The sequence below is a fragment of the Phalaenopsis equestris genome, unplaced genomic scaffold, assembly GCF_001263595.1.
Source record: "Phalaenopsis equestris unplaced genomic scaffold, ASM126359v1 Scaffold000223, whole genome shotgun sequence".
Lineage (NCBI taxonomy): Eukaryota > Viridiplantae > Streptophyta > Magnoliopsida > Asparagales > Orchidaceae > Phalaenopsis > Phalaenopsis equestris.
This window is the reverse complement of record NW_018164665.1, coordinates 818,670-841,139: the sequence shown is the minus strand read 5'-3', so window position 1 is coordinate 841,139 and position 22,470 is coordinate 818,670. Positions and strand designations below refer to the sequence as shown.

The following is a 22,470-nucleotide window of genomic DNA, read 5'->3' as shown; positions in this document are numbered from 1 at the left end:
CGCCCTCCAAAAACCCTCCCACTCCCCCCTCCCCGGATTCTACTCCCTCAACCTCACCCTCCACTTCTACCGCGGCGCACTCCACCGCCTCACCTCCCACCCCATCATCCGCGGCCTCTATCGCGAACCCGCCGACCTAATCATCCCCATCTCCAACCCCTCCGGCCCGGATCACTGGTTCCGGGTCACCAACCAGACCGACGTCCGCACCCGCACCGTCCTCATTCCCAACAACACCTACAGAGCCGTGCTGGAGGTCTTCGTGTCCAACCACGGCGACGATCAGTACTGGTACGCGAACCCCCTCCGGTCCAACGACGTGTCAGTCGCCGGAAAAGATGGTCTTTCGTCGAGAAAACCGAACGGCGGCTTCCGGCAAGTGGTGGCGTCGATCGACGGGCGGTACGTCGGGTCCGCGGTTCCTTTCCCGGTGATCTCGCCGGGATCGGTGAATCCGTTCTTCTGGGCTCCGGTGGCGGCGATCGGAGCATACGACCATCCTTCTTATGATCTCGAGCTTACTCCCTTCGTCGGAAAGCTTCTCGACGGGAAGCCCCATGAGTTCGGTCTGACGGTGAAGGAGAGCCAGCCGTACTGGCTGGTAGATGCGAATCTCCATTTATGGCTGGATGCGTGGTCGGACGCCGTGGAGGGGGATCTGGTTCGGTACAAGGTGCCGCCTTTACATCTCGGCCGGCAGGCGGACTGGAAGAATGCGGATGGGAAGTCGGAAATGGAGGGGCAGGTGATCATCCGTTTTTCGGGGTGGGTGAGTTCGTCGGCGGGGAATGTGACGACGAGCGTGAGGCATAAGTTTAAGTTTAAGAGCCACGTGGAGGTGGAGGAGAAAGGGGCGATGAAAAGCGTGGAGATGGAAACGAAGGCGAGGACGAATCTGAGGATAGAGAAGGACCACGTGGTGGTGGGGAGGGTGGTGGTGGAGACGGAGGCGCCGTTGAATCTGGTGACGGTGACTTCGAATGGGGGAGGGGGGACGACGATAAGGAAAACGAAGCTTTCGCATGAGATGATGGAGGCGAGGAGTTCGACGGAGGGGAAGACGGAGGACTGGTTCAGCACGATAACGGATAAGCAGGATTCGGAGGGTTCAGTGCTGGTGGGGGAGGATGGGGAGGTGGTGTGGGGGAGTGGGGATACCAAATCCATCTATAAGTTTAGGGATGATAAAAAGTGTTATTTGAGGACGGTTAATATGGTGGGAGGGAAGCTCGAGGAGGACGAGGAGAGCTCATCGTGCGCCGCTGCCGCTGCCGCCGCCGCCGCCGCGGCCGGGGATTATGGAATCTTAGAGTTGTTTGGGACTCCTTTTAATTTTTTTTTATTTATGTTTTTTTTTGAAATAAAATATATTTGCTATGTTGTAATATGTTTAATTGTTTTTAAAAATTTACACATGTTGAATGTTTGTAAAAATAAGTCGATTTACTTTTGAAAATCATTAGTAAAAACATATAGATTACAACAACACTGCATAAAATAAAACAATATAGAGAATACAAAGATTTTAACCATTAATCCTTAGGTACACACACAACATATGTAGCTGCCTGAAAATTCTTAAGCTTTTGAGAGAAAGTGAATGTTATGAATACTAAACCACTTCCCTTCTTTCACTAATTACAACAACAACAACAACAACAACAAAACCTTTACACTAAGTGGGGTTGGTTACATGAATCCTTTTCCTCCATTGCGTCCATTGCGTCCTATTTACCATTGCGTCCTATTTAGTGTCATATTTTCATTTAATTCTAATAAATTAAGATCATGTTTTATACAATAAGCTCAAGTCTTCCTGATCTACCTCTGTCTTTCTTAACATAAGTTGAATCTAAGATGTCTACTCTTCTAATCGGATAATTTTGTCTGTCACTGGAGCTACACCAACCCTATCATGGATATATTCATTTTGCATTCTATCTCTAAGTGTAAAGCCACTCATTTTAATCATCATTGAAGATTGATTCTTGTGGAAACATCTCCTTATAATGGATGTCTAACTTATATCCTATGTGTAACATTCTCTTTTAATGAATTCATACCATCATTATGAATTCAAGAATATTTAAAATTGGTATTTAAGATTTTCTTCAACCAATTTAACATGTTTGAGATTTATCTAGGAAATAATATTTCATAGAGCATTTTGAAGAGCCTTCCTATGTTGAAGTTGAGATGTCTTGACTTTAGATTTTTAAGGAATTGAGAGATTATGATTTTCCCCCCATTTTAAATTTTAATATTTTTGGTAGATTTTTTACATTTGTCCTTGTAAATCTTGAATTATTATTCTTTTCCCATTTTTGTAAGCACAACATAAATGAGATTTCTCATCAATTCAAGGCACTCTTTTTACATGTTTGAGAAGTTTGATTGAAAGAAACCCCATTTAGATAAAAGTGAAGTTATCAATGGCTATCAACGAAAAATGTTCAATAAGTTAAAGAGTGTATTCTTTAATGGTTGCCTCAAAGGTTTTTTGGTTTCTATGTCATTGGTATTCTTGATATCATTATAAGGATTAACGTTTCGGGCATGAAACTAGACTTATAGAATGATTGTGCTTATGCAAAAGATTTAGATGATTTTTCAAAATTTTGACTTCTTGATTTCATGAAGAACATTTTTCATAGTTAACTCCAAATTGAATGACTTGAAATTAATTTAAATAATTATAAATTGAGATTAAATCATATTAAAAGCATATTTTGGTTTAAGGCTCTTAAACAGGTTGGAGCAAAATGAAGAATAATTTCATGGAGATGGGCATTTACACGATCGAATATCTCAATTATCATCGTCATAATGCACTCTTGCAATGATATTAGCATTATGATTCATTATATTGGAAGTTAAAACTGCTACTAGTTAAGTACAAAATATGAATTAAAATAAGAGCATGAAATAATAAATTTAGGATCGTAAATTAGAAGGGGGAGGGGAGAGAGAGTGTGTGTGTTAGTGACTTTAAGAGAGACTGATGATTTTATTTTTATGACATCATGTAAATTTTGAATATTTTTATTTATTTTTGGGTGGTCAAATATGTCAGTGAGATAATATATCATCTCGAAAGATGAAAGTATCACTATACAGCTTTATTGCTCAAATAAAAAAATTAATTTAAATTTAATGAGTATGCATTAACCAATAATTTTTTTCCCCACCAAATTGAAAATTAGATACGGTTTTATTTTAACTTAAGTCGTAAGCTTCCTACAAGGACAAACATCTATAGTAATTATATCTTAAGAAAGATCTTCTCTTAAGAATCCTCTAGATTAAGATTGAGGCTTAAATATTCATGAGTTCAAAGTTGAGTTTTCATAATTATTATCATTGGAATATGGTTAAAATAGGAATAGCTTTTTTGGGATCCAAAATGGAAAAAGTATGAAGCACTTGGATACTGAGAAACTCAATAACACTTCTACTATTTTATAGTTAGTCTTTATGATTTTGAAATTGAAGAATTTATTTGATGTAAGTTGGTTATTTTATTAAAAAGATAGTATTTAAATCCTAACGACATCATATCATGAGAAAGTTTAAGAGGGAAGGAGTTATGTTATAGTTGGATGAACAATAAGAACTTAATACTAAAAATGAGGTCTACTGACAATGTACAACCTCAAACTTAGTCTATAGATCTGCAAAAATGACTTATAACTTAGTCCTACATAGGAGAAAATCAAATCTGATTCCACTAGACTTATAATCCTATCTAGAAATGACTATCAACTAACCCTGCTAAATATCTCAAAATCATATGGCCTTGCCATAATAATGTAAAATAGATGGGGTTGTTGTTTATTAGAAAAAAGAAAAGGTCTTATTACATTTTATTGATTTTTCATTTTACTCAGACTTAATTTTATATGTTGATTGATGTGCAACTAATCAGAGTACAAGCAAGCTCAACCACAAAAAGTTGTGATCCTCATATGTTGGATGGCCCTTTATGTGCTATAGGAGATGTGTGTGGGGAATGGAAAAGAATGACTATATAAGTGCAAATTGTTCGTTGTCCATATTAGTTTTTATTTGATTTTATTGATTATTACTAAGACTTTAGTGATTGATTTTGAGTTTTAAAATAATTTTTTCTTTAAATTTTAAATTTGGGTAGAAATTTTATTTCTTAAGAACCTACTGATACAAGAAACTAGGCTTGGAGATTTCATATCACTCTCTGAATGCTGCCGAGAATGTCAATTGTGCAATGGAGAGCCTAGCTTAGGTAATTCAAATTCCCTCCCATTCTGACTATAGCAAAGGTGACAATGCAATGGAATGCCCATCATGCCTTCTGAAGCTAGAATGGAATGTATTATCAAGACGCTTAGTCTGACTAAACTTGCTGAAATTGGGGCCCATGTGATCTTGAATTTGAATTTAGAATATTTCTTGCTTAAAATCAAGATTCATGCATGATGATAAAAATTTCTTTATGACATAAATGGTTACAAACGAATCGAGGCAAGGCGGGTTGGAGCTTGTTTGAGCTCAAGCTCATTTGTTTGAATCTTGTTAATGCTTGACTCGATCTCAGTTCGAGTTTTTAGTACAATTCTTGAGCTCAAGCTTGTTTTAGAAAATGATGTTCGAGCTTGAGCTCTAGCTTGATTTGAGCTTGATTCGTTTATGGTTCAATGAGCTACTTGTTTAACAAAACAACCGACCCTTAGTCGAGCCTACTATGAAACTAGTTCACGAGCATTAAAGGATAATATTCACAAACTCCTTAATCAAACCATTTGTTATCTAACTCAATGAGCCACGAAGATGAACATGCCCTCAAGAAAAAACTAAACGAGTCAAACAAATATTCATTCACTCAACCTTGTTCATTTAACTACCAATTATTTACAAAACTATTTCAATTTATTTGATAACTTAATCAAACAATGCTCTTATCAAGTTGAGCTACGAGTAAATAGTGGAACACTCGGTTTGTTTGCTTCCCTAATAACACATCAAATCAACATCTAACACCTAAAATTTAAGTTTTTACATTTATACGACCTAAATCTTTAGTATTACATACATCTTCTCATGCATCTTCATGCATAAGCAGACGGGTATTCATCTAAAAACTAAAAGTTCAACCGTTAAAATATGTAAATACATAAGAATTAAATGGTATGTATGTAAATCAGGCTAGCATTGAACGTACCAAATAGTTCCACAGCCATCGGATTCTACCCAGCAGAAGAAAAGCCTCACCTCCAGCCAGTACTACAGAACGGTCCGCTACGAAACCACATCGAACGTTCCCTCCGATCACACAGCACATTTTAAATAACTCCCTCCTCCTCCTCCTACTTCCTCCTCCTATTTATTCCGACCACCGCCCAACGCCAGCAATATCCAACACCTGCCGGAAGTTAACTTTCCGGCGAGCTCCTTCTCTGTCTATCTCCCTCTCATTCCGCCTAAAAATGAACCGCTGCTGTATCTCCGTCTTCCTCCTCTTGCTATCCGTCGGCATAGTTACCCAGAGTGCCGGCCCTGTTCCCAGCATCAGCCTCGAGCACCTAGATCCCACCCTACCCCCTGCCATCCTTGCCGGCCAAACCCCCAAATGCTCCGTCCTCCTCCTCCAGCAGGAGTTCGCCGACACCGCCGGCTCCCTTCCCGCCGCCGCTAACTACACCCACCCCCGCGAATGTCCCTTTCCCTGGACCCGCGTCATCCTCGAACTCTCCGTCTCCGCCTCCGATCTACAACGCGATCGCATCGCCGCCGTCTGGATCGACGGCTCCGAGATCCTCCGCACCACCACCCCTCTCCCCATGGCACCCGGTGCCTTCTGGACCGTCCGCAAAGACGTCTCCCGCTACGCAGCCATTCTTCGCCGCCTCGGCGATCCTTCCTACACAGCCGCTCGCGGCCGCGGGATCGTCTCCATGATGCTCGAAAACTCCAACTCCCCCGCCCGCCTACCCGGAGTCTACTCCGCCAATGTTTCCCTCCATTTCTACCGCGGCGCCGCCACCACCACCATTGCCACCGCCACCGCCGCCGCCCATCCGAACACCCGATCACTCTACCACGAACCCGCTGACATTATTCTCCCGATCTCAAACCCAACCGGCTATCTCGGCACCACCGGTTTCTGGTTCCGCATCAACAACGAAACCCACATCCAAACATCCCCAATCGCCCTCCCAATGAACGCGTACCGAGCCGTACTCGAAATTTTCGTCTCCTACCACGGAGACGATGAGTTCTGGTACACAAACCCTCTCCGCACATCCTACCTTCGCCAATCCCCCTTCTCGAACCTCTCCTCCCCACGCACAAACGGCGGCTTCCGGCAACTATACGCCACCATCGACGGACAGTTCGTCGGCGGCCACATACCATTCCCCGTCATCTACCCCCGATCCATAAACCCTTTCTTCTGGTCTCCCGTGGCGTCCATCGGGGCCTTCGATATGCCGTCGTACGATCTCGACATAACTCCATTTCTCGGGCTTCTGCTGGACGGGAGGACGCATGAGATCGGGCTGGGGGTTCGGGATGCGCTGCCGTATTGGTTAGTGAGTGGGAATCTGCACGTGTGGGTGGATCTGTGGTCGGACGCAGTTAGGGCGGGGCTGGTGCATTACTACGTGCCGCCGGTGAAGGTGAACCGGAATGCGGAGTGGAGGAACCAGGACGGGCAATCGGAGATCAATGCGGAGGGGCTGTGGCAGTTCACGGGGTGGGTAAGCTCTTCCCGGGGGAATATCAGCACCGCGGTGAGGCAGAAGATCAAGTTCAAGAGCCAGATCGAGGTGCAGAATCGTGGGGCTGTTACGCAGGTATTTATACACTTACAAGTTACAAAACCACCACATGCTTTTTTTTTTTGAGAAAACTATCATGACGCAAAAAAATAAAAGTGAAATTTACATATATACCACACAATTCTTATATAATTGCATATGCAACAGCTAAAATCTGATATTCATATCTGCACATTTAATCACATCTCTCTGTCAGACACATAACATTATATTTTGATAATATTATTTTCTCCAAATATAATAATGTGAGGCATAATATTTTGATAGGTGGAGGTAAACAACAAGGAGAGGATGATGGTGGAGATGTCAATCGGGCATCAAACCCTCGGCCGCGCACAAATGCTGCTCGAAACACCGCTTCAGATTCAGACAACCAGCGTCAGCGCAGCAGGCGGATCCATCTTCCTTAAAGCCAGACTTTTCCACCAACTCCTCGAATCCGTGGTTCTCAGCCAAGGCCAAGCCATGACGACCAGCACGCTCACCGATCGACAGGACGCGGAGGGATCGGCGTTGATGCGCGGCGACGCACCAGTTTGGGGCAGCGCATCCACCCGCTCGTCTTACAAATATAGGGATGATAATACCTGCTATCTCCGAGCGGTCAACACTGCCGGTGGCGTTGTGATGCTTGACACCACCAGTCCTTCCTGCGCTGCGGATGCCTGAATTGAATCAGAGTAATGGACGTAGTTTGCGGCTTGGTTTTGAGCGTAAGAGTATAATTGTAAGAATAATGGCTGAGGTTAGAATAGGAAAAATTATTATGTGCGGGAGTCTGTGTGTATACGGACTCCGTGTGCAATAATTTATAATAATGTAGTATATGTAGCTTGCATTCATACGGATTCTGTACGTAATGTTCTCTCTATATGTGAGAGAGCTTCACTAGTCTCCTATATTTTTTTAAGATTTATTTTATTACTATTAGTTTATTCTTGTCATTACTAGTGGTTTTAATTTGTATGTGATGCTAACAGATATAGTACTAGTATTAAAAGATTAAAGGTCCATTTGGGGTGGCGGTGTGGCACTACATCGTAATTTGTTTGTTTAAATAAATTACGTTTTGACAGGTTCTTTCAAAAAACTGTCGCTGAAATATGTGTTTTACCACCGATCTTGATTAGATGCAGAGGCAGCTTTCTAGCTTCGGTCTGACTTTCTAAAAAACAAAAAATGTAATGATTATCATAGATTTTTGAACATAAAATTAGTTTCCAGCAGTTTTATAATATTTTCTTAATAAGTTGCAAATGACAATCAACAAGTCGGGTATGTTGCACCATATACATGTATACATCACACATTTAATTTATATTCCCTCTAAATGATAAAATTAGCTTCTCTACAACCAAATGGCTCGGTTGATGTTTTTTCGGGATCTGAAAATTTTAAGTGATATAAATATAAAAAATAAAAAAATTGTGTTAGAAATATAAATATATAAAATTAGAGTGGCAACAACATAGGCCGGCAAGAACACGTGGAGAAGCGGAAACAGACCACATCCCTCAGCTTGGCGAGCTACGCTCCCCAAAGCAGGCGACGCGTCTCCTCCTTTAATTCGCATTCCATCTATATAAAACTCACCAATACTCGCAAAAGAACCATTTTAATGAAATCAATGGAGGATTGTGTGGACGAGCTCTTGAACACTTTATCAGATTTTAATAACAAGGCAGGAAAAACAGAAGACACGGCAGAAGAAGAAGAAGAAGAAGAAGAAGAAGAAGAAGAAGAAGATGAAGGGAAGGGTACCTCCAAGTCCGACGATGGCGGCGGGCTCATAGAGCAGTTCATTTCTCATCTGCCTGTCCCCATTCCCGGCATCTCAAGCGCTTCTGTTGCAGCAGGAAAGTCAGCTGAAGAAGATGAAGATAGAGACGACCATGAAGGGAAGCTGGAAGCAGATGGAGAGAAGGGTAGCTCGAAGTCCAACAATGGCGGCGGGCTCATGGAACAGCTCATCTCTCATCTGCATGTCCCCATTGCTGTCATCTCAACCACTTCTGCTGCAGGAGAGTCTGCTGATGAAGATAGAGATGGAGACAAACCTGCAGGGAAGAGAACTGATGAAAAGCCTGAAGGAATAGTAATTTCATCTCCACGAATTACTCTGCCAGGTTTCTTCCTCGCATCTCTGGGATCAAACTCTGTTGCATTTTAGTTCATTTTAATCCTATACTTTATAAAATGTCAGACTAATCCTCAGGAGGCTTGAGTTTTTAAAAAGCTTGTGATTCTGTTCTTCTTAACAGTTGAGAACGGCCCGGATACTGAGGAGGCAACTATTCTGATCTCAATTATTCATGACTAGCTCAAGAGAATAAAAAGAAGTAATTTTACCTGAATTTTTGAATTCAGCTCTTTTAGAATTCTTCACTGTGTTTCTAAACAATGTGCCACGAGTTGGAGCACATTTTTACCTGAATTTTTATGTTTGGTGGACTCAGTAGCAGAATACTCTTGGTAATCTTGAGGTTATTCAATCCATCCACCTGTGTGTTTTCTGATGTAAATACAATGCAGTTTGTTGTTCTCGTCTCTGGATGATGATGTTGTTCATATTCCAACCATAAGAGATAGGAAAATCTACATACATACCACTCAATTTCTGTGTATTTACATATCAAACACCTGCACGTCAGTTTTTACATACAGAACATCTTAACCATGAATGAAATGATTTAAGTCGTATAAATGTAACAAAGAAATAATTTGTTGCAAGTGGTAGAGAGAGATAAACTCGGGTAGTCGAATTGCACATATTTACTTGAAAGCTCACGGTAAACAAAAGCTTGGCATTTATTTTGGTCGAGAGTGTGTAAAATAAGACATGTAATATTACATCTCATTGATCTCTATTCAGAACAGATAATCACAAATTACAAAAATGGACAGCGACGGCTGCAGCGACACCCAAATTCAAAATTTGCTTATACATTGTTTGATTTGAGAGATTTGCTCAGAATTTTTTTAAAAAAATGGTATTTTTATAAGGAATGAATAAGTTATCAGGCAAAAAAATAAAATTAAGCCTTATATGGAGGACTATCTACCGAAGTTTCAATCATGGCGATCAAGGAACTTCTCAATGAGGACTGAGAACGCAGCAAATCCTGCACACCCAGCACATGCTGCTTTTGGACCGCCTGTAAGAAAAGAGAGCACAGAATAAAGGCTTAAGAGAATGGCCATCCATGCATTAATTTGATCACAAACCATATAAACCTGAACAAAATATAAACAAAATATATCATAAATGGCTAAAGGAGGTAGAAGCCAATCAATCTAAGCAGAAAAAACTATGTGCTCATGAAAATTCACTAACACACCACTTAATTCTTATGTATTTAGATTTCTGACGGGCAAACTTCAATTTTTACTATACCTATGCATGAAAAAGTGTATTCATTTTTTTAAGTGAAAAAAGTGGTATTTTTTATGTGATATGAATGTAAAACTTAATCTTTAGGGTGTTAGATATGTAAATACATAAGATTTCAGTGGTATGATTTACATGCATACCACTCAATTCCTATGTATTGACAAATCTGAAGCCTAAATTCAATTTTTACCTATATGCCACATTACCTATGCATGAAAATGCGGATTTCACCTTTCAAAAGCTAAAATATTGTTATTTTATATGTGATATGCAAGATTTAGGTGATCGATATGTAAATACATAAGAATTGAGTGACATGTATCGAAATGCTCCAATTATTTATACCTGCCCATGACTGAGCTTGTTTATATGATCAGCCGACATCTCGTGGCATTGATTCCCCTTATCTTATTAAACAGATTTGATTAACTCTAATTAATTATTACTCTGACATAACTAATTTTATTTGAACTATTCAGCATATACTTTTGAGTTGTTATTAGCCTATATCTCAATTAGATAAATATTGGACAGTTCAATATATTTTGTAGGACATAAAATAAAGATTTGTCTACATGTGTTTGGAAATTTACATACATACCCCACAATTCCTTTGTATTTACTTATCAAACAGCTAAAGTTTGATATTTACATGCCTAGGCATTGAAAAAGTGTTCTTCACTCTTAAATAGTTAGTAGTAATGGTATTTTTTATGTGATATTAAAGATTAGAGTGTTTTGTATATAAATATGAAAGTTTTAGTGTTGGATTTGTAAATGCATAAGAATGGTATGGTACATGTAAATGCCCCCATTTGTTTTTGGACATTTACATGCATACCACACAATTCTTACGTATTTACATATATGACACCTAAACTATCATATTTACATGCTTAGAAATCAAATGTTTAATATCACATCAAAAATGTTGTTTTTAATTGCTTTTTAAAATTGAAATACACCTTTTCATACACAAGTTTATGACAATGTCATAAATGTAATTATAAAAGTTTAAGTGTTAGGTATGTCACTATGTAAATGCATAAGAATTGTCTGGTATATATGTAAACTTCACATCCGTTTTCGGTATGTTCCGAGGACTTTTGGTGGTCCCTAAATGAAAGAAGTATGGGGCAACAATTTTTTTCTTATGCTAAGATGCATTTGCATTTTTGTGCGATGTTTGAAGTATGGGGCATTTACATAAATACCAACCAATTTCTATGCACTTATATATCTAACACCTAAACTTTGCTTTTTTACTTTTATACCATCTAAATCTTCAAATCACATCAAAACACAACTATTTTAATAAAAGTGAAATACTACTTATCATGCATAGGCAAGGTGGTATGCATGCAAAACTTGAAGTGTAGACGTTAGATAGATAAATACATGGGAATGAAGTGGTACGTATGTAAATCTTCCTTGAAGTATATGAGAAACTTGAGTTTGCATTATTACACTGCCCTTACTGGTGATTGCTATGTAATCATCCTTACATATTATACACTCATCTTTCTAATGATTCTGCACATTTGAATCAATCGCCTTAACCTTTTGGGAGTATCTGTTTACTTAGCCTTTGAAAAATCACAGATTTTTTTTATAAATTTTCATATTTGATAAGTTTACCATGGGGCATACACAGCACTAAAAACATACAAACAAAACTAGCACTCTCTTGCATCTGTTTTTCAAATTTACACCTATAATATTGAAATGCACAAAATAAACCCAACTAGTGTTTTCCGGTTTTACCAATTTCCCAATAAGCTTGATCATGGCACATGTAAATTGCATTCAAAAAATATGATACAGGTGCTCGTTTTTGTAAGTAGAAAAATTTTGGGTGATATGTATTTAACTGTCCCTACATATTATTCTACTCAGAACTCGTGTTATTATTCATTAGGAGGATTTACATACATAAAACTTAATTTTTATGTATTTACATATCTAACACCTAAACTTTAACTTTTTGCATGTATGTCACATTGCCTAAGCATGAAAAGATGTGTTTCAATTTTTAAACGTCAAAATAGTGGTATTTAAATGATTTTTTATGTGACAAAATCTTTGGGTGGTATAAATGTAAAAAGCAAAGATTGAATGTTAGATGTGCAAAAACATAGGAATTGAGTGGTATGTATGTGAAAGCCCCTATTCTTTAATATACCATGAATTTCTCTATATTAAGTTGTCTTAACATTTTAAGCATTCAAAACCCCATATTTGTTTTTGCAACTTCTTCAGCATCCAGAAAAGTGGGTGTAAAATGTGAGCAAATATAACGTGTGGCGACCGCACGTTCAGGCAACCGTCTAGATGGGCCGCCGTGCGACACACAATGGCGTGCCCGCATCCGGACTGTTGTCTGGATATGCGGTCCGCCGCATGTAATATTTTCTCGTAAAATCTTGAATGAAGTAGCGACTATCAATCCTTATCGAAATAATTTTGTTGTGAGAAAATAAAAGAAAAGAAAATTTATAAAAATCAACATTCCTAGAATAAATTTGGAAAGAATAAAGAACAAAAACCAGAACTATAATCAGTACCTTTAAATGGCTCAAAAAATAAATAAAGTTGCTTACCTCTAGCTGATATAGCCCCACCTGTAACACAGCCAGCCACAACTATATTTGTCGTATCATGCTTTGCTCGTGCCTTGAGATAAAGAATATAGAATCAATACTAATTAAATGGAAGATTCACAAAAATACCATTTTATTCTCATGTCTCTATATATCTGACACCTAAACTTCAGTTTTTATGTATGTGACCTTACATATGCATGAAAAGGATATATTTCATCTTTTTAAAAATTAAAATTGCAGTTTTTTTTATATGATATGAAAATTTTAAGCGGTAGCAATATAATCAAGTAGACTGTAGATGTTAGACATGCAAATACGTAAGAATTGGGTGGTATACATGTAAACGGCCCTAAGTAAATTAAAAAAGGGGGCATTAACATAGTACACAATTCATATCTATTTACATATCTCACACCTAAACTTTCTTATTTACATGTATAATACTCAAATCTTTAATATCACAACAAAAAATAGTACTATTACTATTTTTTAAAAGTGAAATACATATTTTCATGCATAGGCTTAAAGCACCAAAGTACTATGTATGTAAATATGAAAGTTTTGGTGTGAGATACGTAAATACATAAGAATTGTGTGCTAGGTATATAAAATTTCCTAGAAAAATAGGGGCATTTACATACATAGGATACAGTTTTAATGTTTTTAAATATCTCACACCTAAACTTTCAGTTTTAATGTTTTGAAATTTTGTTGTGAGATATGTAAAGTCATACGAATTGTGTGCTATGTATGTAAATGCTCCTTTTTTTTTTTCAGGCAATTTTAGACACCTAGCATACAATTCTTGTGTATTTACGTATCTCACATGCAAACCTTCATATTTACATATATAGCACCTTGGTACTTTAAGCAGATGCATAATAATCAAATTTTTAACATCGCAAAAAAAAAGTAATAATATTACCCCTTTTTAAAAGTCAAATACACATTCATGCATCTGCTTAAAGTACCAAGGTGCTATATATGTAAATATGAAGGTTTGCATGTGAGATACGTAAATACACAAGAATTGTATGCTAGGTGTCTAAAATTGCCTGAAAAAAAAAAAGGAGCATTTACATACATAGCACACAATTCGTATGACTTTACATATCTCACAACAAAATTTCATATATACACACATCGCACTCAAATTTTTAATATCACACCAAAAATTGCACTGTCACCACTTTTAAATGTGAAAATACATCATTTCATGTATAGGTTTAAAGCACCGAAGTGCTATGTATATAAATATTAAAGTTTAGGCGTGAGATATGTAAAAACATAAGAAATGGGTGCCATGCATGTAAAATTTCCTTATCAAAAGTTACTTCATATTCCAAATTCTTCTTAAATTACCTTCTCTACAATACATTCAGCTGCTGAAAACACCAAGCCCATGACAGCAAATGCCTTAGCAGAATTAATGCTTCTCCTCCCCATCTGCTTAGCAGTGTATATAAATTGCTGCCTTCCACTCATTTCTTCTTGCACTATTGGATTATCCAAAGCGCCCAGAAACATTCCCATGAATAAACCAAGTCCGCCACCTACAAATCATGAAAACGAAATGAAAATATAATCAAATTTCTAAGTCTATTTACTATAAAATCTCCACAATTTGTAAAGCTAAACTATTTTTTGTAGATTGACATACACACCACTCAATTCCCATGTATTTAAATATTTAACACCTAAAACTTCAATTTTTACATACACACCACCTTGCTTATGAGTAAAAATATGTATTTTAACTTTTAAAAGTTAAAATGGTGGTATTTTTATTGTGATGTGAAAATTCTGGGCGGTATAAATGCAAAAAGCAAAATTTATGAATTAGATATGTAAATACATATGAAGCTGGTGGTATGCATGTAAATGCCCCAAAAACATTTTGTTAAACGGTAAAAGAGTGCATAAAGTTGAAGCATTTAAAATGTATGGTAAATTTACATACAACCTAACAATTCTTATAAATTTACATATCAAACACACAATTTTCAAATTTTACATTTATAACTCCTTGGTGTCATAAACCTAGGCATGAAAACTTGTACTTCACTTCTAAGAAAATAGTAATTGTGTGTTTTTTTTTTCTTTTTTTTTTGTAATGTTAAACATTTGAGTGATACGCATGTAAAATATGAATATTTAGGTGTTAGATAGGTAAATACATGAGAATTCTGTGGAATGCATGTAAGTGCCCCAAAATGTATTTGTATGGCGAAAACAGAATGGCCAAACTTAATCTACATATCTGAACATTTAACAAGTTCAAAACAGATACATGTATCAGAGATTTAACAGGATGATCCCATGGCAATTAAAAAAAAATGTTTTTGTCTCTGCAAGCTTCCAGCTAAAGCGATAATATAAAAAAACTAAGAAATAAACAAACCGCCCAAAGAAAATGTGAAGTGTGCCAAAATCTATGAAAAACATTCATTACAAAAACGTCAAAACTTTGATCTAGTGAATGCCATAAAACAAATGTAATACCAGGATTGTGCTTCTTAGCATCCAAAGCCTCAGGTTTACAATTTATTTGAAAACGTGCATTTATTTATAGATTTTTGGAAGCTTGACATACATACCAGTTAATTCCTATGTATTAACCTATAAAACACGTAAACTTCAATTTTTGCATACATGCCACCTTACCCATGCATGAAAAGGTGTATTACGCTTTTAAAAAGTTAAAATAGTGGTACTTTTGATATGATATAAAAGATAGGCGTTATAAAATATAAATATAAAAGGTAATGTTCGGCATAAGAATCGGGAGGTATGTATGTAAATGCCCAGGTTTTTTTTATAAACATACACTTGTTCCAAATCTGTATTGAATAGAAGTAGAGCAAAATGTCTGTTACAGATTAAATTCAACGCAAGGACCAAATGAATATTTAGTTTTAAAAAATGTCAGAATAAAATCAAATATATGACCTTTACACTAAAAAACATAGAATATATCAGTTGAGCTAAAACTCTTTGGTATATAGTTATCTATAGTTACCAAAGGGATGATTATATTAAAATAAAATTGCAAAAAAATAAAACAACCTTAAAAAAATAAACTGCTAAATTTATATTTTCTTATGCTAAAGTTTAGGCCTTTGTCATGCTTAATTTCTCAAATAAACGAACTTATAAAGACTAGTCAAATATGAGCTAATTATCAAGCAAAACACGATCGAACACAAACAAGCTTTTCTGACAGCCTTATTTGCATATTCTTCGCTGCATGATTGGTGCATTTTCTATTACTATACACTTTCTAATGAAATTCTTTTATTATGTTCACAGTATATTCATTATCTAAAAGGATAGCAGAGTTCGTTTCTAAAATGAACTTTTCAAGCTTGGATCAATATGGCCGTCAACTTAGATGTTATGTGATAATTTTAAGCGGCTTTTACATACATGTCGCCCAGTTTCTATGAATTTACATATCTAACACTTAAAGTTGACTTTTTTTACATTTCTACCAACAAAATCTTTCATATGACATAAAAAATATCATTAATTTAACTTTTAACAAGTGAAATACACCTTTTCATGCATAAATAAGGTGGAATATATGTAAAAATTAAAGTTTAGGTTTTAGAAATGTTAAATACATAGCAATGGTGTGGTATGTAATATGTATATAAATCTTCCTAATTTTAAGGTTACTATGTATTTGCATTAAAGATTATTGTTGGCATTGTCAACTTCTTTGATCATTGCCAAATCATTTTTCTTTTAACCAAACTCACGTTTTAAGTCTCAACTATTAAATTTTGAAAATTATTGCGTTTAGCTTAGATAGCTTCTAGGAAATGATCACTAGTTGATGAAAAAATTACTTAAATCAAAGAGATGGGGTTAAGAGTCCTATCATGAAACTGATAAGAGAAAAAAATCAAAGATCAATAAACTAAATGATATCAAAATTAAAGTTCAGCCAAGTATAATGCCCTCTCTAGATCTTTAGGATTATAAAAATGATTGAAAATGGCACTATAATTAGTTCAAGGAAGAAGAAATTTATCTGCATCTAATATCCAAAGGCAGGCAATTTCTTAAAGATAATAACTTTTTTTTTTACAAAATTGATAATGGAAAATAAATTTCATTCATCAAATTGATTCTTTGACAAATCAAAAGCGCTTGCAATTCCAATGATTTTCTAAGCTTTATTCTTCTAAAGATCATTTCATCTTGAAATTTCTAAATTATCTTTTTTCTTCCAGATGAGATTAAAGATCCTATCATTGCTTTGAAAACAAGTAGATATCCTGCTCTAAATGTTTTTTTTATCAAATTTATTCAAGAGATGTGAGACACCACTAAAACGATTATATGAAGATGTTCAAGCGTAAGGCCTCCCAGGCTAATAAATGCTAAATTTCTCTCTAATTTCGATTGATTGCATGCTCCTTTAGTTGTCTGTTGTTCAGCTGCCTGAGTAACATAGTCCTTGATCACGTTCCTCTACTCATTCTAATCATGATTTTTATCAAGCTATCCTGTTCTAGCAAAAGATTTTAACTCGAAGACCTAAGATTTCTTGAAGATTGAATCAAAATTTGGCGAACCTAAAGGGAAGCCGTTAAATTGCATAATTTTAAACAATGTCTACTACTAATACTGCCTCAAAGCTAGACTCGCATTTCTTATAATTTTTTTCTTGACCTTAGTGATCTACATTTATATTTTCAGTGTATATACATCTTGTCATGGTACTGCCATTTTTCTTGGACTTTAATTTAAATATTTCCTTTTTTCTTCTTTCTTGCTACTTATCTTCACAAATAGCCCCTTGTTGAGCTTTCTCCTTACATCTTCCTCAACCCGTTTGATAGAAAATTAGAATTCACCTACCTAAAGAAAAATATATATTTCCCACAAAATGAGATGATAATAATTTACTCGTGAGAGGATAGTGGAGAGCAAAGCAAAATCAAAGCTTTATTTTCCTCATTAATTTTCACATCCAAATATACTACAGCCAAATCATAATTATGTAACCTCTTACATGTGAAATGCAAATAACTATAGAAAGATTTACATAAATATCACTCAATTCTTATATATTTACATATCTAACACCAAAACTTCAATTTTTATATAAATGCCACCTTAACTATGCATTAAAAGGTGTATTTGACTTTTTAAAAGTTAAAATGGTGGTATTTTTTCATGTAATATGAAAGTTTTGGGTAGTCTAAATGTAAAAGGCAAAGTATTGGTGTTAGATATGTAAATAAATAGGACTTGAGTGATATGTACGTAAATGATCATAATTATACTTTCAAATAGAGACAATTGGTAAGTGAAATCATCGACTATAGAGATTTTAACCTTTCCCACATATCTTGTTGAGTACTTGAAAAATTAAATTTAGAATAAACTGTCTCTCAATCTAAGGATAATTGAATTGAAAGCTTTCGAACCATCTCCTTCTCCATGACAATTGGGAAATTATTTCCCTTCAAAGCCTCGAGCAATCCCTCTATGGAAAAGAAGATTTCATCTTCAGTTTCCATATGTCAAAGCAAATTATTTGACAGTGCTAGCAAAACGCATTGATTGCAAGAAGATACCATCTCTTAATAATATTTTAGTAGCCCTTAGACCAAATTGTTGCAGGAAAAGGAAAAATTTACCCTTCATTAACAATGCCACAGTAATATAATCAAATATAGTAGAACCAAATGTTAACAACCCCACGTAAACAAAATAGATGACAATACACTCAACCATACAGATAAGAACGCTAAGATTCAAGTAGTTAAGTTGAGAATGACAAGAAGGCACGGATAAATCCACTATTAAATAAATGAATGAGTACAACATAAAAGTAAAAAAGATCACCAAAATCTGTTTCTTAAAAAATTAAGATAATAAGAGTGAAAAAGATATCATCAAACTTTAAGCAATCTCTATTAAAATGAAAGACAAAAAAAGAGGACAATTTCTCTCTCATCAAATCTCAGGAACACTCTAAGCTACCAACCCTCCAAAGAAAACATTATCCTCTAACTTAATTGCAGGCTCCGGAAATTCAATGGCTCAGCTTCTCGCGTTGAGAGTGACTGATTAAATTTTAAAGAAGGTACTGCCCAGAAATTTTCCCTCATTTTGTGAGAATTTTTTGATCTAAGATCGAAGTTTTCTATAGACGCAAGTCCCTATAGTTAAATACCCCTCCCGATAATGGGAGAAAACTTTCGATTAGGCTAGTCATTGAGGGTTCCAAGTGTTAAAACTCAACATATAGTAGCAATGATTAGATTTTAAATAGATTAAATTTATCACCATTCGCTTAGAATGGAAAATGGGGGAAATAATGACATACCCAATCAGGAACTCATGGTTACATCGCCTCGGACTAACATGAACCCTGGTCTACTTAATAAAAAGAGACGGTTGAAAAAACATGACAAAAAAATCCTTGTTAGTAGTCATGACATGTTTCGTCTAAGGGATTCTTGCAGACCTAGGGTGAATATTTGTTCAATGGGAGACATCTAAGTTAATCATAGTTAACAAAATATCTTAAGTCATATCACATGTACTCTATATTTCATAACTCAATAAACTAAATCATTGAAGAAATACGGACAATAGTCGTGACTGCTTTATAGTGAAGTTTACTTGTCAAACCACTTGGTGGAGGCTACTGACCAAACCATCCAGTCAGAGGACTATAGTAATAATCGTTATTTTGGTGTATCATTTGACAACAAAATCACGCAAATAGACAACAAAGATCACATTTATACTAATGTGAGATCATTTGAGAGTGATTATAAAAGTTCAATCAACATGACTTTAACTCTTTGTGGGGCTAATTTTAAATTTCATTCTCCCCCACAAACTTGTGCAGATGACGAATCTATTTTACTCCTAATTATTAATGATTTAAGTTTAATTTTTATAATTCTTTTATTTTAATAATTTATAGGAGAATTTCTTACTTTTTTGGTTAAATTATTCCCTCTGATTGCAATTTTCAATCAACACGGACATCATCGGAAATTTAAATAACCCCATTTTGTCATTTCATGACTTATCAACTCTGCTTGCTTGCTACTAGAGGATCGGGATTGGTAGATTCAATCTTGAAAATTCCAAATTTTACTGGTAGAATGATCGAACTGGTTTGCTTAAGAGCGTACGTTATTTAATGATTTTGAATTTTATTTTTTGAAAAGAGATTTTTTTATGAATTATAAATTACTTGCATGTTTCACAAGATAAATTAAGTTTGATAACTTAATTTCTACCAACGCGGCATTTTCAAACCACCTGGTAAGGTATTTAATGCATTGGTTAGAGCACTTGCGGGTTATTTTTCATTTTAAATCTTAAATTTTACCTTCTATCCGCTTGTAGGTGTGTTATGAACAATGGTAATTCAGATGAATTAAAACTTGATATTGTTTAACACATTATAAAGAATTTATATTTTAAAGTCCTTTAGGTTCTGGGGAGCCCAACAAAAAACTTTTTATCTTCTATAAACCCGAACCCTCATGAGCACTTTTTTTTACAGTTTTAGTTCCAAATTTATGTGCTAGAGAGTTTTGAGTTTTAGGGTGCATTTAGGGTGGCATTGCGGTGGGAAAAGTAGGTTTAAAAGCTGCATCCTAAGAAGTTCCATTTTAAGCCTACGGTATGTAAAATGAAATTATTGTTTGAATAAATCATTATGAGTGTATTTTTTAACTTTATCATACAAATTATAAGACTATAATAACCCTGTCACGTAAACTCGATCGTCTTCTCCAGCAAAATTTTCCGGACAAACAGCTAAAACCAAGATTCTCCGATGAAGCCTTCCGACTGCTTGAGAAGCTCCACAGATTCAACGCCATTGAAGTCAACGATCAGCAGGCAACACACGTCACCATCACTCTCATGCTCTATAAGCACCTCCATCTTCAGATGTCGACAGCCATTGTTGGCGAATCGGCCTCCATCTCCATACGTCGGCAACCATCGCTAACGAATCGATCTCCGTCTTCAGATGCCGGCAGAAGAGAGCGGCGTGGTGGTCATAAAAAACACGATATGGCTTAGGAAGATGGCGCAGAAAGAAAAGACGACAGTGATGCATTCTACAGTCACTGAGGCGTTGAGCTCCATCACAATGCCTTCAGAGGTAAGTACTTTGATCGTCTATGCATCTCAAGCCGAGCAAGAGTGGTAACGAAACAAGCAACGCTGGCAATGGAGTACGGCGATGTTAAGTTGCAAATGGTCATTTTGGACATTTCAAATTCCAAAAAAAGCGAAACTTTGCGCAATAGAGCTGAAACAGTGAAATCTCACGGTCTGAAATGACGAAGGAAGGGCTTTGTGGTGGACGTATTGCAAGGAGACAATAATATACCAAACAATTGTGAAACATTTTGTCGTTGTTCTCGACAACGCAACGGAGCTAGGCCTCGTTCTCAAATGAAGCCAAAGTGCAATCGCGGTCTGCCTTTTAAACCAAAAAAAATTTATAATAATTGCTGCAAGTTTTTAGTCAGCAGCTTCACAATTGCTTCTTGAAACAGTTGCAGCTGCCCCAAACTAAATCGGGCTCACCACCCTCGGCTTGAGCTTGAGCTTAATTGATTAATTGCTCGAGCTTGAGCTTGAGTATACAAGTTGTAGTTGGCTCACGAGTTGAATTATTTAATATAAAAGGGGTAAAATAATTTTAATTTAAGCTGGTATTATAATAAAATGATAAATAAAATGAACTATTACAAGATAAATAATATGAAATCACTTAATATAAAATAAAAAATATATTGTAAATAATTTTGATAATTTAAATATAAAATCTTTAAATTTGATATTTTTTAGTATATTTTATATTAATATTTTTTAAATTAGTCGGCTCACTACCTAACGAGTCGAGTCAAGGCTATCTTGAGCTTGGCTTGTTAGATCATCAAGCTAGTTTCACGAGACCCTTATAGAGTCAACATCAAGCTGACTCATGAGTCGACTTGGCTAACTTACACCCCTATTTGGGGATGCTCATAGGCAAGCATTTCAAGTTTACACCAAGTCGCCAGTGAGTTTAATTTATGTTCAATTCCTGATTCTTTTTTTAGTTATTGGTGTATGATTAAAAACGTTTAATTTATCGTGATCTCTTCTTATTTTAGCGTTTTATTTTGTCAAATGATTTATTTTGTGCTCATCTATGAGACATTCTGGCATAATTTTGTTGTATCCCCGTGTAAGGGACATTTAATATGGTGTCAAGTCCACCCACCATGTCAAAAAAGTTGTGTATGATTAGAGTTAAGGTACCGCAACCCAGGGATATTTTTACCACCATGTCAAAAAAAAGACATATATGGGTCTTCAAACAGCTGCATAAAAAAAGTATAACATTTTTCCCGCCTCCTTAAATACTAGTCATGAGGGCACTTTGAGAGTTTCACACAAACACAAAATTTTCCACCTTCTTAAATTCTAGTCGCACTGGTACTGATTTTCCCGGAAACACACACAAAATATTCAGTTCATATTATACATGTGGGTATGTGTGTCGACGATTATATGAGGCAATACAAAATATATATATTCATGTTTTATAAAATCATATTATTACTTATTTCTTTCTTTTTTTCTTCTTTTGAAACCTTTACAGGGATGGGCAGGG

The 22,470-nt window shown here is 35.9% G+C and overlaps 4 protein-coding genes across 6 annotated transcripts in view; 3 read left to right on the top strand and 1 right to left on the bottom strand.

The window, feature by feature from the left end:
• LOC110023277 (peptide-N4-(N-acetyl-beta-glucosaminyl)asparagine amidase A-like) overlaps window positions 1-2,773 on the top strand; it is a 3,438-nt gene extending 665 nt beyond the window's left edge. Inside the window, exons 2-3 of the mRNA XM_020722601.1 lie at window positions 15-1,314; window positions 2,752-2,773. Of these exons, the coding sequence (XP_020578260.1) occupies window positions 15-1,314; window positions 2,752-2,773 (1,322 nt within the window). The remainder of the gene's footprint in view (window positions 1-14; window positions 1,315-2,751) is intronic.
• Window positions 2,774-5,005: 2,232 nt separating this feature from the next.
• On the top strand, window positions 5,006-7,766 carry LOC110023206 (peptide-N4-(N-acetyl-beta-glucosaminyl)asparagine amidase A-like). Its single transcript, XM_020722508.1, has 2 exons — window positions 5,006-6,830; window positions 7,083-7,766. The coding sequence occupies exons 1-2, from the start codon at window positions 5,463-5,465 to the stop codon at window positions 7,482-7,484; spliced, it is 1,770 nt and encodes a 589-aa protein (XP_020578167.1). The 5' UTR covers window positions 5,006-5,462; the 3' UTR covers window positions 7,485-7,766.
• Window positions 7,767-8,262: 496 nt separating this feature from the next.
• On the top strand, window positions 8,263-9,157 carry LOC110023207 (ATP-dependent RNA helicase DBP6-like). The gene is made up of 2 exons (XM_020722509.1): window positions 8,263-8,941; window positions 9,077-9,157. The coding sequence occupies exons 1-2, from the start codon at window positions 8,434-8,436 to the stop codon at window positions 9,133-9,135; spliced, it is 567 nt and encodes a 188-aa protein (XP_020578168.1). The 5' UTR covers window positions 8,263-8,433; the 3' UTR covers window positions 9,136-9,157.
• A 199-nt stretch (window positions 9,158-9,356) lies between these two features.
• LOC110023208 (mitochondrial import inner membrane translocase subunit TIM22-4) overlaps window positions 9,357-22,470 on the bottom strand; it is a 17,222-nt gene continuing 4,108 nt past the window's right edge. Inside the window, exons 2-5 of one of the 3 annotated variants that reach the window (XM_020722512.1) lie at window positions 14,172-14,362; window positions 12,807-12,879; window positions 9,878-9,970; window positions 9,357-9,432 (exon numbers count right to left, since the gene is read on the bottom strand). In XM_020722512.1, the coding sequence (XP_020578171.1) occupies window positions 9,885-9,970; window positions 12,807-12,879; window positions 14,172-14,362 (350 nt within the window). In that variant the 3' untranslated portion in view covers window positions 9,357-9,432; window positions 9,878-9,884. Of the gene's footprint in view, window positions 9,456-9,552; window positions 9,971-12,806; window positions 12,880-14,171; window positions 14,363-22,470 lie in introns of those variants that run through there. The other 2 variants (XM_020722511.1, XM_020722510.1) reach the window with 2 other exon arrangements.

Bases quoted from the DNA above. Each gene is read 5' to 3' on its own strand.
- LOC110023207 (XM_020722509.1), top strand. From the start codon at position 8,434: ATGAAATCAATGGAGGATTGTGTGGACGAGCTCTTGAACACTTTATCA. The intron at 8,942-9,076 runs GTTTCTTCCTCG...TCTTCTTAACAG, and splicing joins TCCACGAATTACTCTGCCAG to TTGAGAACGGCCCGGATACT.
- LOC110023206 (XM_020722508.1), top strand. From the start codon at position 5,463: ATGAACCGCTGCTGTATCTCCGTCTTCCTCCTCTTGCTATCCGTCGGC. The intron at 6,831-7,082 runs GTATTTATACAC...ATATTTTGATAG, and splicing joins ATCGTGGGGCTGTTACGCAG to GTGGAGGTAAACAACAAGGA.